Below are 13589 nucleotides of genomic sequence, written 5' to 3'. Positions count from 1 at the left end.
GAAATCACATGAAAGTTTGGAAGAGATGAAAGAGATAGGGATGGGCCGTGCGGTGGTGGTGGGGGCGGCTCTCGCTTGGTCCACGGTGGGACCACACTTGCCTGGCTCGATCGTGACCGTGCGGACACTGCCCGTTGCACCACGATTAGTGAGTGCGTGCAATGCCCGTTTCACGCTTTGGAGGAAAAAACGATGAACATTTTACGTACGACTACATGGCCGAGTGGCGGTGAGAATAAGTCGAAGAAAAACCTGTTTCCGATTAGTCCGGAAATTGTTGATATTGAGCGGTCGGCTGTTCTGCCAGTCGATATCGCTCGGGATTGTAAGTATTAATACGTCAATATCTTACCTATATTTTTCAATTAGAAAAATTGCTCGATCAATCATAAATTTATTATACGGATGCCGGTTTAGCCCTAAGCTTTTCTGCTTTGCTAATTTAGTCCTGCACTTGCTAAGAATATGTCTCGAGTTTGAGTCCGAAAAGCAAACTTTCCTAAGTTAAATAAGTTTCCCAGTGTGAATATGATTTTGTGAATTCTTTCTTAAGAAATTGTGGAGTTAAACATCATGTGAGATTATCGGGTGTAGTTAGGGGTTGGTTGTAATCTACATTGTACCGCTTGATCTATAGTTGAATTCTTTGTTGCCCTCCCCATGAACGTTATTTACACTGACCGAACCACATAAATCTGAAGTCTTGATGTATTTTCTTGTTTTGTCAATTTTATTGTTCGGTCGTATGCTTCTGCAACAACACCTTTGTACAAAATTCCAATGCAATCCTTCTACTCAATTTTCGTTGAAAATTGCTGACGTAGCGGTCTAATCATCGCCGGCTGTCCTACATGGTGCATCTCCATGTTAGCGATTTCCAACAAAAATTGACGGAATGACTGCAACATTTGAGTACCGCAGAAAAAAGTTTAGAATTAAATTGATATCCACACAATTTATTTTTGATACAGTGAATAATTTCCTCTTTTCTAGTTCGTGGATCAAATAAAATCCAGGGTGTGCGACAAAATTGATTGTCGTTGTCCCCCTTTCCTTCCCCACTTGCGAGCCACCAGCATGGTGGACCTGGATAGTTCCCCAATATCTGGAGCTCGACTATTATCAGCAGGAATATTCCGGAAAAAAGTCATTATTGTGGAAGTAATTATATTTACTTTATGAAAGCGTGGAAGAGAAAGGTGATAGGGAATGTTTATGCAACATTTCGTAAATGGGCAAGGAATTTCAAACCAACAGTTCTCTTAAATTGATTTCGCCTTGGGATGATGAAGGGAGAGGACGGCCGAGGTCAGTCACCATCGGCGCCACCAATCACCGTGAGGTGGTCGGCGGTCCCTCCTAGTCCTCAAAGGAGGGACAGAGGGTTTGGTCGAAGGGACGGTGAGATCGAAAGAGATCGCAACAGACCAAGGGAGAGAAATAGACTAAAGGGACCATGGTGCGGTGACCGACATTGGGGATCACCACTAAGGTCACCTTCCTATGGTGGCGAAGTCACCGGAGAAGGTGGATAGAGGTGTCGGCAGCAAGGGGTCGCTCGTTTTTTTGTCATCCCTTTATTTTAACGAGAATAAATTAAAAAAAAAAATGGACCATATTCCTGCACATTGAAAGTTTAAATCCATATCTGATTGGGTTTTGTCTTTCAAGACTCGTCTCAACCTATTTTATGAAAGTTTGGGTCCGACCAGAATCAGTTAAAAAAATGAATCCTTAACCTTTTTGCTACTTCTGCCCGGTAATTTTGGAAATCGATAATATGCAATTGATTTGATGATATCGCTCAAAAATGCAAAGTGTGGCTAAAGTTACATGGTACGATTTCAGTAGAGGAAAATTATCAAAAAAATTTTAAATTTATTGCACTTTTATCAATTAAATTTTAAACCTTTTAATTTTGTCAATTCAATCCTAAATCTTTTGTATTTGTGCCAATTTAGTCTCAAAACTTTTTTTGTGCCAATTCAGTCATAAATCTTTTGTATTTGTGCCAATTCAATTCTTCCGATCGGCGCGGATGGACCAACGCCGAAGTGGATAATTTTTAATATTTTATAAGATTATTTTTTTTACTTTCTTTTTTCCTTTTCTTTCTCCCTTCTGTTTTCCATTCTTCGTCACTAGGCAAACTCGCCTAAGGCTGGTCGAGGGCTCGCCGTCAATGGGCAAACTTGCCTGAGGTTGGCGGGGGCGAGCTCGCTTGAGGCCGGCGAGCCTCCAACGGCTTGCTCAATGAAGAAGAATGGAAAAAAAAGGAGAAAGGAAAAAAAGAAAAAAAAAAAGGTAATAAAAAATAATTTTATAAAATATTAAAATATTATTTAAAGTTGTCCACGTCAACACCGGTTAAAAGGGCTGAATTGACACAAACGTAAAAAATTTAGGATTGAATTGGCAAAAATACAAAAGGTTTATGACTAAATTAATAAAATTAAAAGATTTAAGATTGAATTGGCAAAAACCTAATAGGTTGAGGACTTTTTTTACGGAACAACGAATGAGAGTTTAGGATCTTAGTGTTATTATCCCTTTTATTGGTGGTTGCATTATTTCAGATTTTGCTTGTCCGTGCAATAATTCTTGTCATTGGTGTCTAATCCGAAAGGAAACTCGTCATTGGAGGATGATTCCAAGATCAGTAGCATCCAACGACCATGACTCAAAAGCACTAACTCCACTTTAATTCGAAGTTCACATTGGTATTGGATGCAGTCGATTCCTTCCAAAAAGCTAGCCACAAATGGAAAAGTTGTGCACAGCCAAAATACAAGGACTTTGTCAGTAAGTGCCATTGGGAAAATTTGGTAAGCAATCATTTAAGAAATTTTATGCAAACTTTAATGCACTGATTGCCCTCTTGTTATGCACATTTCCATTGAATGCTCAATTAATCCGAACAAAATATATTTCATAAGTGCTCCGGATGCGCTGATTAATGAAAGCAAAATAAAAAAAGTGCACGTGCATCACTCTTTAAAATCTATTTATAGGGGATAGTGCAATTTATTGGGTAGACATTCCAAATAATCTTGCACGTTGAGCAAATTGAGATCAAACAACCGCTGATATTTTATTATGTACCTAGGCCATTCAAGCAATGACAATGTCTGACCGACATAATTAACGACCAGATGTTTAGCCATGCGCGAATGGTGCGAATTTTCGAGGGAACATATTTTACTAAGTACCTATGTCATTGAAGCAATGATATGTTTGACCGGCATAATTAACGACTAGATGTTTAGCCATGTGCGAATTGTGCGAATTTTCGTAGGAACTTGTAATAATAAAAGGGAGCACGAAACATTTCCGCATTAATACAACGTTGTCTATAACGTGCCAATAAATTAGCGCATGTACTTTTCGCTAGTTTCATAAGAGAGAGCATCAAGATATTTTCTTGAATTGAGAATTGTCCTTATCAAAATGTACAGTCAATATTGCTCAACTGCTCATTATAAAAATGGCCGACCGACTGCTTGCCCTTTAACCACTTAAGTGTACTTCCGATCGATTTTACAATCACCAAAATTCGCATTCGTATAAGCATGAAGAATAAAAAGATAATTTTCTTGAATACCACACTCCTATTTTTGGAACTCAAGCCATTCCTTCATTGATGATGTTGTTCTCGTGCGGTTAGATGCTCCAGTCGGTTGATTTTCTACTTTAGATTCAACTCTTCAAAAAAAAAAAAAAAACCACGTCATTAAGAAAATTCACGTAGGATTCGTCAAAGATATGTCGCCAGAGTCACTCAAGTGTAAGGGTGTCAAAATCGAATGGAATGGAATCGAACTGAAAATTTCGTGCATTTCGGTTCAATTTGATTTTCGTTTCAAGTAATTGTAGTTTGGTTATTTCGGTTCGGTTCTGTTCGATTGACCAAATCGCACTAAAAATCTCGAAAATATTTTTTTTTATTTTTCCTTTTAATTTTCTTTTCTTTTCTTTTTTTTTTGGGAAGGGGGGTTGAGGGCCGGTGACCCATGGGTTAGGGCTAGTGGTGGTCACTAACCCTTGCTAGGGGCTAGCGGCCCTCATCCCAAAAAAAAAAAAAAAAAAAAAGAAAAAAAAAATTAAGAGCCGAACCAAATCGAATTACATTTTTAGTTCCTTTCATATTCAGTTCGGGGTGAGAGTCGATATAGTTCAAACTTGCACACTAATGGTTCAACTAAGTTCGAACCGAATTGAACCATTAACACTTCTATTCAAGTGGACGTTTTTTTTTATTATATAAAAGTTACGATGTTTGAATAATCAATAAATAAATTATGACACCAAACGGAGCACCGTACGAAAGTTATCGCATTACTGGTGTCAATTTCCCAACTTAATTATGTGCAACTGCAAGACCAATGGTTGTTCAAGGTCAGTTTCTTCTCATTTATGGTCGAAAACGCTGCTTCAGAAATGACCAAGTTCATTGCACCTTTTGAAATTTCTCTTTGGAAAAAAAAAAAAACAAACAAACAAACACGTATGCGACCGTAATTCCGGTAAAAATCAAGCTCTCATGAATAAACCCGCAGAATCCTGTCTTTATCCAACGACGTACAGTTTATTATTATTATTTTTATACCTTATGTCGTTTAGCACAAAAGATTAAAAAATTGATTCAATTTACATCTTCCATATTTCAAAGTTTTATCTCTTAATGTTGATATAGATAGTTTTGCTATGAAGCAGAACCTCGATACACCAAATTTAATGATAAGGTTAATGAGTATCTCAATCATTTAGCACAAAGGTTTGGATTTTTTTTTTTTCTGGAATAAAAACCTTCCTTTCGAGATTACAAATTCTCGAAATACTTTTTCTCCTCCTATAAATGTTTATATAAGTTTTCATATTGTGCTTTTTTTTTATTAATTAAATTTTATATTATTCAATAATTGAATTATGTCGTAATCAAATGATTTTGCTCAATCTTACGGACACCGCACATGCACATATTCGCTAGTCTTTGCGAAAACGCAAAAGGGAAATAATTAAAGTTGTGCAAAACGAGAGATAGTCCTTATCTTTTTAATCGAGATGTTACATGATAATCTTATGTAAACATATCTGACTTAAAAGACTCTCCTCAACCCATTTTTTTTTTAAAAAAAATTGATTTGCGTCTTTAAACGTTCTTCCTTATTTAATTTATTTGAGCAAGTATGGCAGTTGGGTCGATGAGATCTGATCCGAAGCACCAAAGGAAAGGAGAATCGAAAAATTAAACTTCCTACTTAAAGAAGAAAAAATTGTTATGCATCCAAATTATATAGGAAGGTTAGCAATTTTCTAATCCTTGTCCGACGGTGATTAGGTTTAAGAAATTTTCCTTTTTATCCCTAGTCCCTGTAGTTGACGTTAAACAAATTTACCGTTCTTTCCCTATTTATAGCTTACCCTCGCCATCTCCACCACCACCACCGCCGCCACCCCAACCCCAACCCCAACCCCAACCCCAACCCTCCTCTGCCATCTCTCTCTCTCTCTCTCTCTCTCCACAATAGTGGTTGTTGCTCAGATGGCCGAAGCGAGAGCACATGGGTTCGTTTACGCCGGCAAGAAGAGGCCCGGGTCCGACGATGCCGATGGCGGGGAGGACGCGATGGTGGCGGTGGCGGCCAAGAAGGCGATGATGTCTGCCCCGGTGGCGGCGTCGGCGTGGGAGGACCCGGCAGCAGCGCTGGCGAGCGCGAGGCACGAGTTTGGGGAGCATGGCGGGGTGAACATGTCGATCGAGGCGTCGGCCACCTTCACGGTGATGGAGCCGGAGACGATGCGGCGCATGTTCGCCGGGGAGCTCGGCCCCGACCGCGACTTCTTCATCTATAGCCGCCACTTCAACCCCACCGTGCTGAACCTTGGCCGCCAGATGGCCGCCCTCGAAGGAACGGAGGCCGCCTATTGCACCGCCAGCGGTAAAAAAAAAAAAAAATCAGTTTTCGTCATTATTTTACGGATAGAAAATTTCATCGGATTAGAGTACTAAGACTCGGACCTTCGATTTAATTCATGAATTATTTGAAATAAAATCACTGCGCTAATCCTGGAGCGTACCTCCACAGGAATGTCGGCGATATCATCGGTGCTGATGCAGCTGTGCAGCAGCGGCGGGCACATGGTGGCGTCTCGGTCGCTGTACGGCGGGACGCACGCTCTCCTGACCCACTTCCTCCCGAGGGTGTGCAACATCACCACGACGTTCGTGGACATCTGGGACCACGCCGCGGTGGCGGCCGCCATGGTCCAGGGCCGGACCAAGGTGCTCTACTTCGAGTCTGTGGCAAACCCGACGCTGACCGTGGCCAACATACCGGAGCTTTGCAGGTTGGCCCACGACAAGGGGGCGACTGCGGTGGTCGACAACACGTTCGCGCCCATGGTCCTGTCCCCGGCCCGGCTCGGCGCGGACGTGGTGGTGCACAGCATCTCCAAGTTTATCAGTGGCGGGGCCGACATCATCGCAGGTCCGCGTTTCTCTCTATCCTTATATCATTACACGTGTCCTTTTGCTGGGATTCGACACGTATTTGCATCACGGTAAAAAAGCCAAGAAATTATCACGAGCCTAGATTTGAATGGATCACGAGGCTCTTGCATGGCCCCAATTGATAGGACAAAAGGTTATCTTTTCTCTTTCAAATTTACTCTTTTCCAAAGCGAAGATGAAAAATACCACGTTGACGGGTTTGAATTGAACTCTCTTTAGCGATTTTTCTCTCGAAAGATATCAAATTTTTGTCGCACGCTTTCGATAATCATATAAATAAAAATAATATAACTTGTCAAGTCCTATCATCTTTGTACGACTCGTGACGGATTTAATATAAGTGTGTGAGATCTAGAAATTATTTAAGTCTATAGTGGACGACAGGATTATTAGGTTTTGATTCCTTGGAATCGTGAAAGTGATGTCTTGGTGCTTAGACCTCTTTGGACTGGCGCAGTTAGTATATTCCATTGTGATTGATTTGATGATGTCCTCCTCTAAACAACATAACTAATGAAAATTAGACATTCTCTTAGTCCTGACCACACCTAGTAATCATAAAAATAAAGTAGAAACAATCGCTTTCTTCGCTGGCATATCTTGTTTCTTTGGACATTTTAATTATTATAAAGGGTGACATCATTCCTCCATGTTTTGTCCTGACTCCTGCCATACTTGCTGATGCAATTCTTGATTCCTCCAAAATAGAACAGGCCAAGACTCTGAGTTAGATCTGTCATTATTGCCAGTGGAGAAGATAAATTTCTGCAATTGCAAAAACGTTTTCTTTTCTCTTGGCGAGTGTGATTCGTACCCTTCGCTCGACGAGAAAATGGGTTAGATTCTACGGACAAGAAATGATGGAAGGAAATAAAAAAAAGTCGATTGTTGTTTAACATTTTTAGTGGAAATAATACAGGCGCGGTCTGCGGCCCGGCGGACCTGGTGAACTCGATGATGGACCTCCACCAAGGGGCGTTGATGCTCCTCGGTCCGACCATGAATGCCAAGGTCGCATTCGAACTCTCCGAGAGGATCCCCCACCTGGGCCTCAGAATGAAGGAGCACTGCCACCGGGCCCTCACCTTCGCGACCCGGCTCAAGAATATGGGCCTCAAGGTCGTGTACCCGGGCCTCGAGGACCACCCGGACCACGCGCTCCTCAAGTTGATGGCCAACAAGGACTACGGTTACGGCGGGATCCTGTGCGTGGACATGGAGACGGAGGAGCGGGCCAACCGGCTGATGCACCACCTGCAGAACGTCACGCAGTTCGGGTTCATGGCCGTGAGCCTGGGGTACTACGAGACGCTCATGTCGTGCTCGGGGAGCAGCACCAGCAGCGAGATGAGCGAGGAGGAGCGGGCGCTGGCTGGGATCTCCCCGGGGCTCGTCCGCATGTCGGTCGGGTACATCGGGACGCTCGAGCAGAGGTGGGGCCAGCTCGAGAAGGCGCTGGCCAGGATGGGTGAGTTTGGGTCGCTCAAGAAGAATTGAGGATTAACTCCTTTAGTGAAGGAACTATACAAATAAGTTGAGGGAAGTAGGGTGAGTAATCTTTTGTGGTGGTTCAATGTGCAAAATGGGGGTGTTAATAAACGGGTGCCCTCCTACTTTGGTCTTTGTAAATTGATCGGACCTTTTGCTTTCGTTTGGCTGAGAATTTCGTGGCTCGTGTTCTGCAAAAATGCTATCAAGACGAATGATCTGCAAAAAGCTCTTGCATTAAAGTCGGAGGAAAAAAGAGGAGAAAATGGAAAAAAACTCGTCACGAATGATAACGGGTTTCTAATCAGGGCTGAGCATAACGGACCGGCTAAATAGGAAACCGCCTGGACCGGACTGAACCAGCCATTTAGGTCCAGTTCTTGTGGGTTCCGATGCGATTCCTGATTTCACAAAATTGGTTGAATCACATCCTGAGCCTTAACTATCACCTACTTGCTTCTCATTCTCATCCACTCTGTTTTCCTTTCCGAGAATGCCAATTCTCAAACCACATCAACCAGCTGGGAATTCACCACCTCCCAAGACCCCCCCACCTTCCTCCTCTCCAAGACTCCCCTCTCCCTCCCTCACCTCTTTCGTCTTCGCCTTCCACAGGTCAACTCCAGAATCCAACATCAAATGATATGATGTCTGCACAGAAGGGGAGAATCAGCGATTTCACCGGTTCCATTGGATCGGTCCGGTTCCCGATTTCTGAGGGACCGGATCAGATTAGGAACCGATTTCGTACTTCTCATTAAATTTCAATGTCTAAAGCTTGTTTCGTTGTTGTTTTTTTTTTTTGTTCTATTTATGCATGAGCTTGTTCAGTAGCCTGAATCGAGAAACCCGATGAGTTTGTAAAGGCCCAAAGGGATCACCAAGAGAAAAAATTAAGGGATAATTGCTTCAAATCTCCTTGCATAAATAGAACATGCGACTCTGTCATTGACGTATCCATTTTTTTAAAATCAGAATAATCTGTGTTACATGATTGGTGAAGTTAAAAATAAAATAAAAATAAAGAAGCTATGCGAACGGCAACTAATCTCTTCTCCAACTCAATTTCTGGCGAGAAATTATTTTTCTATTTCCATTCCCTTGACGAGTTTCTGTGACAAAAAAAAATACGTGTTCGATAACTATTCTCTTCTCAAATTCTACTTTTAGGCAGAAATGGATTTTTTTTTTTTTGGTGCAATTTTTCAAAACCTTTTGAGCTTTTGCAATGTTGTGCAGTATAGCTTTCCAACTTTGAAAAGTTACATATTATCTTCTTGAACTTCAACGCGGATGCATATTGGTCACTGAGCTTAAAAATTTACAGATTACCCCCTTGAATTTGAATTTTTTTTTTTTTACAGTCGTTTGGTTGTCTGCTTTCTTAACCGTTAAATATTACCTGAAACGTCCGTTTCCTTGACCAAAATAGGCTTACTACAAAAAAAAAAAATTCCAACTTTAATATTTGTGATAATTATATCCAAAACCTTTTTTTGCCTCATAAAAAACCTTCAACTTTTACTTTTATCCCAATTCTACTCTCAACTTTTACTTTTGTCCCAATTCTATTGGCCTAGGACCAAAAAAATCTTCAATTTTAACATATGTTCCAATTATATTCAAAACTTTTTCTTGTCTCATAAAAAACCTTCAACTTTTACTTTTGTCTCAATTCTATCACTGTTAGCCTTCCGTCTATAATTACAATTGATTAATCCTACGTGGCATTTTCACGTCGTTAATGAACTACATCTCAGCAAAGTTGACATGAAAAAAACCGCCCAAACTTCTCTTCCGTTGTTTGCTTCCCCTACATATTACTGTGTGATACAAAGTCACTTAAGACGACATGTTTCGCATTCTCTTTGGCACTCAACAATCCAAAGAATGGCTAGATATAGAGATATTATGATGAACGATCTAAAATCTCAGCTTCCCTAGAACTTGTTGTTTCTAGATTTCGAAGATTCTTTGGTAAGTTTGGCGAGAAAATTCGAGTCACATAGGATTAGCTAACGGTGACGGAATGCCGATGGTGGTAGAATTAGGATAAAAGTAAAAGTTGGGAGTTTTTATGGGATCAAAAAAGTTTCGAATATAATTATCACAAATGCTAAAGTTGGAGGCTTTTTTGGGTATTAGGCCAACCAAAATAAGACCTTCATTACATGCTTATAAAGTTAAGAAATAGAGAGGATGCAAGATAATGACGTCAAGAAAATTTAGCGGAGAGTGTTATGGTCAAGAAAAATGAGAGTCCATTCTCCTATAATGTTTGACGACTACTCAAATGAAAATACTAGAGATTATATCAAAATGCAAAGTTCGACGTGTAGGGGAAAATTTTCAAAAAGTCCTAAACTTATTGCACTTTTGCCAATTCAGTTCTAAACTTTTTAATTTCATCAATTCAATCTTAATCTTTTGCATTTGTACCAATTCAGTCCATCCAAACAACTTTGATCGATCGACACTAACGTAGTCTATTTTTAGTAATATTTTTTTTCTTTCTCTTTCCTCTTTTTTTCCCTTTTTTCTTCCCCTACCCGGTCGCCCGGTTAGGGTTCGCCTTAGGCAAAGCTCGCCCCCGCCAAGATTGGGTGAGGTGCAGCCTTGCCCAAATCTAGCCTAGGTGAGGTTGCCTCACTATCGCTAAGCAAGGTCACGCCTAGCTCGGTGCCGGCATAGCTCGACCTCGCCGACCCTAGCCTCTAGTCGGTCATCACCGGAGATCGGCTAGAGGAAAAAGAAAGGACAAAAAAAAGGAAAAAGAAAAAAATATTAAAATATTATTACATTTTGTCCACTTTAGCATCGTCGTCCGTGTCAGCATCGGTTGGCATCCATGTCAACATTGGCCTATCAAATTGGCTAAATAGACTGAATTGGTACAAATACAAAAGATTTATGAATGAATTGACACAAGCTAAAAATTATTGACATAGACACCGACCGACTTGCGTGACACCGCCGGAGCCGATGTGGACAATTTTGTAATTTTGTATTTTTTTCAAAACTTTTTATTGTTTATTTATTTTATTTTATTTTTCCTTCTTTGTCTCCAATTTTTCCGGCCTCCTTGATGGATAATTGCTCAAAATAATATAATTGTCCCATAGTAATATTGCATTGAATGAGAAGTAACAAGTCTTTTGGATTATTGCTCAAAACCTTTATAAACTTTGAGATCGCTTCATGATTGCCCCGAACTTGGATACATATTATCCTTTTGAACTTTGTCACAGTCCCCCAATAGCACCAAAAACTCTAAAAAGTTATAGAATACCACCCTACCCAAAAACTTGAAAAAAAAAAAAAGTCTTAAATTTATTGCATTTTTTCCAAATCAGTACTAAACCTTTTAGTTTTGCCAATTCAGTCTTAAATCTTTTGCATTTATGCCAATTTAGTCCTAAACTTTTTTTTTTTATAAATTAATCAGATGAACTAAATTGATACAAATGCAAAAGGTTTAGGAGTGACTCATTTTTCTTGCTAACATCTCTAGTATTTTCATATGAGTAAATTACCAAGGGACATGTGCACACGCGTAATGGTTCAAGATTACTATTGAGTTGGAAACATTAAGCTTCATACATAAGATCTGCAATCCTAGCTTTACCTTCCTATTGATGAAAAATATGAACCGCATCCCAACATATTGCAGGTTGTTGTATGTTGCAATATCACCTAGAGGGGGTGAATAGGTGATTTTAAACAATTTTGACTAGAAAATGCGGAATTAAAAGAATCAAGTCAAAATGTACCTTGAATTTGAATCTTAATATGTGCAGTTTTGATTCCGAACACAAGTATGCAATTTCTAGATATGCAGATTCAAAATGTGAACACTAGTATGCAATATTCTATCAAACACAATAATAAAAGTTTAGACATAGAGAATATTGCACACGACGATTATAGTGATTCGGCTTATATCAAGTCTACGTCTACTCTCATACGTTGACAACCGATTGACCGGATTCCACTAGATGAATCAATAGAGGTTTACAAGTGATGATACTCTCTTTGATAAATCACACTATCTTTTCTCAATCACTCTTACAAAGCCTCTCAATGATTGTCGTATAAAGCTCACGAGAACAAGTATGAATATGAATAACTCTAGCACCTTGAAATTTATGATTCTAATCGTACACAATAGTGGCAACATGCATCTCATTTTATACTCCTTCACCCCCAAACTAGCCTTTGGATATGTCTTCAAAGGATCGCTCTTCAATTGCTGATTGAACGCCATCAATCTTGATTGAACGAGACCGTATCTAGGAGGTTTGGTATCCGTTGTGCAAAATCTGAACCTCTTAGATTCGGTCGTCCATACACCTTAATCTTCGATTTTCATAAGTGGAGTTCTTCAAATATTGAAGTTTTCTTGTCCCATGGAAGGTAATTTCCAACCAAGGATATTCTATCAATCATGCTATAGAATAATCCTATCAATCAAAGATTACAAACTTTCATAAATACCTTAATAACGGACAAATGTCGGGCGTGGGTCTTCAGAATTTGGAATCAATATAACTCGCAGCTTTTGAACAAACTTCAGAAATAGAAGCAGTTTTATGTATCCGAATACTTCGTTATATCTAAACAGTCTTCATAAAAGAAACCAATCTTGAGATCCATCTTCTGGTTCCTCCAAGTGTATTGGTAATTGCGGCTCTACCTCGTTGTTCACCTATCAAAGGTCCTTTCAATCTTTACCGCACTTCCCGGTCTAAGCTTGCTCATCTTCTACTTAGGTATCTCAAGCTTGCAGACACCTCTTCGCCAAATGCCTTGTTCATCATTGATAAATAACTCATGACCTTTGGATGTTCCGTTAATACACAATCTCCATAACGGCTTGTGCTTCTTTCACCTAGTTCTACTCAATCAATAAACACATTAATAGCCTTTGATTATTTTGTCATCTTCAAAACATCATAAGGGATTTTCTCTCACAATCTCCCATTTTTTTATGATGACAAAACAATCTCTGAATATGAATATGTGTAAACTCGTTTCAATGATATTCAATTGTGTATGCTTCAAAAGTAAACAAAATATGCTTATTTGCCACAAATAAGATATTAGATCAAGGCAAAAAAATAAGAACAGAGTACGAGGAAGCCCCCCGTATGTCCCAAGGTAGTTTTCCCTCAAGCTGTGGTGCAATCCCTCCTTCGCTCCGGCTCGTTCTATTCCCGTGTAAAAGCTACGTAATGCAATCTCTACTTTAAGATAAATACATAAGTAATTAGGAGATAACAGATAAATTGAGTATAATGATATATAAAACATAGTCGCAGCTCAATATTCAACACATATGCATATCTATATTCTCTCCCTTTTTGTCATAATTAAAAAGTGATAATAAAAGAAAGGGTATTACATAGAGAATATATACTCAAATGATAAACAACTCGCGTTCACATAATATTTTCAGATGCAACATCTTCACACGCATAAACGAACATAGAAGACATGCGATATAGATTATGCTTTATAAATCAATCATCATGTATGTTAACGAACATTTATCAAATGAGCACGAATAAATTTCACTTTCTTTTTGTCATAA

General features: G+C 39.6%; 1 protein-coding gene and 1 long non-coding RNA gene across 2 annotated transcripts; one reads left to right on the top strand and one right to left on the bottom strand.

The window, feature by feature from the left end:
- The first annotated feature begins 5459 nt into the window (after positions 1–5459).
- On the top strand, positions 5460–8191 carry LOC115740884 (methionine gamma-lyase). The gene is made up of 3 exons (XM_030674525.2): positions 5460–5939; positions 6087–6488; positions 7431–8191. The coding sequence occupies exons 1-3, from the start codon at positions 5543–5545 to the stop codon at positions 8006–8008; spliced, it is 1377 nt and encodes a 458-aa protein (XP_030530385.1). The 5' UTR covers positions 5460–5542; the 3' UTR covers positions 8009–8191.
- On the bottom strand, positions 7000–7311 carry LOC125316586. Its single transcript, XR_007199714.1, has 2 exons — positions 7187–7311; positions 7000–7156 (listed from the first exon to the last, which is right to left on the bottom strand). It is a non-coding gene; the product is annotated as an uncharacterized LOC125316586 (long non-coding RNA).
- Positions 8192–13589: the final 5398 nt, after the last annotated feature.

Source organism: Rhodamnia argentea, chromosome 9 (genome assembly GCF_020921035.1).
Source record: "Rhodamnia argentea isolate NSW1041297 chromosome 9, ASM2092103v1, whole genome shotgun sequence".
In the NCBI taxonomy this organism is placed as follows: Eukaryota; Viridiplantae; Streptophyta; class Magnoliopsida; order Myrtales; family Myrtaceae; genus Rhodamnia; species Rhodamnia argentea.
The sequence above is the reverse complement of the archived record's forward strand: the minus strand, read 5'-3'. Positions and strand labels throughout refer to the sequence as shown.

Coding starts and splice junctions, on each gene's coding strand:
- LOC115740884 (XM_030674525.2), top strand. CDS start 5,543: ATGGCCGAAGCGAGAGCACATGGGTTCGTTTACGCCGGCAAGAAGAGG. Junction 5,940..6,086: donor CGCCTATTGCACCGCCAGCG/GTAAAAAAAAAA, acceptor GTACCTCCACAG/GAATGTCGGCGATATCATCG. Junction 6,489..7,430: donor CGGGGCCGACATCATCGCAG/GTCCGCGTTTCT, acceptor GAAATAATACAG/GCGCGGTCTGCGGCCCGGCG.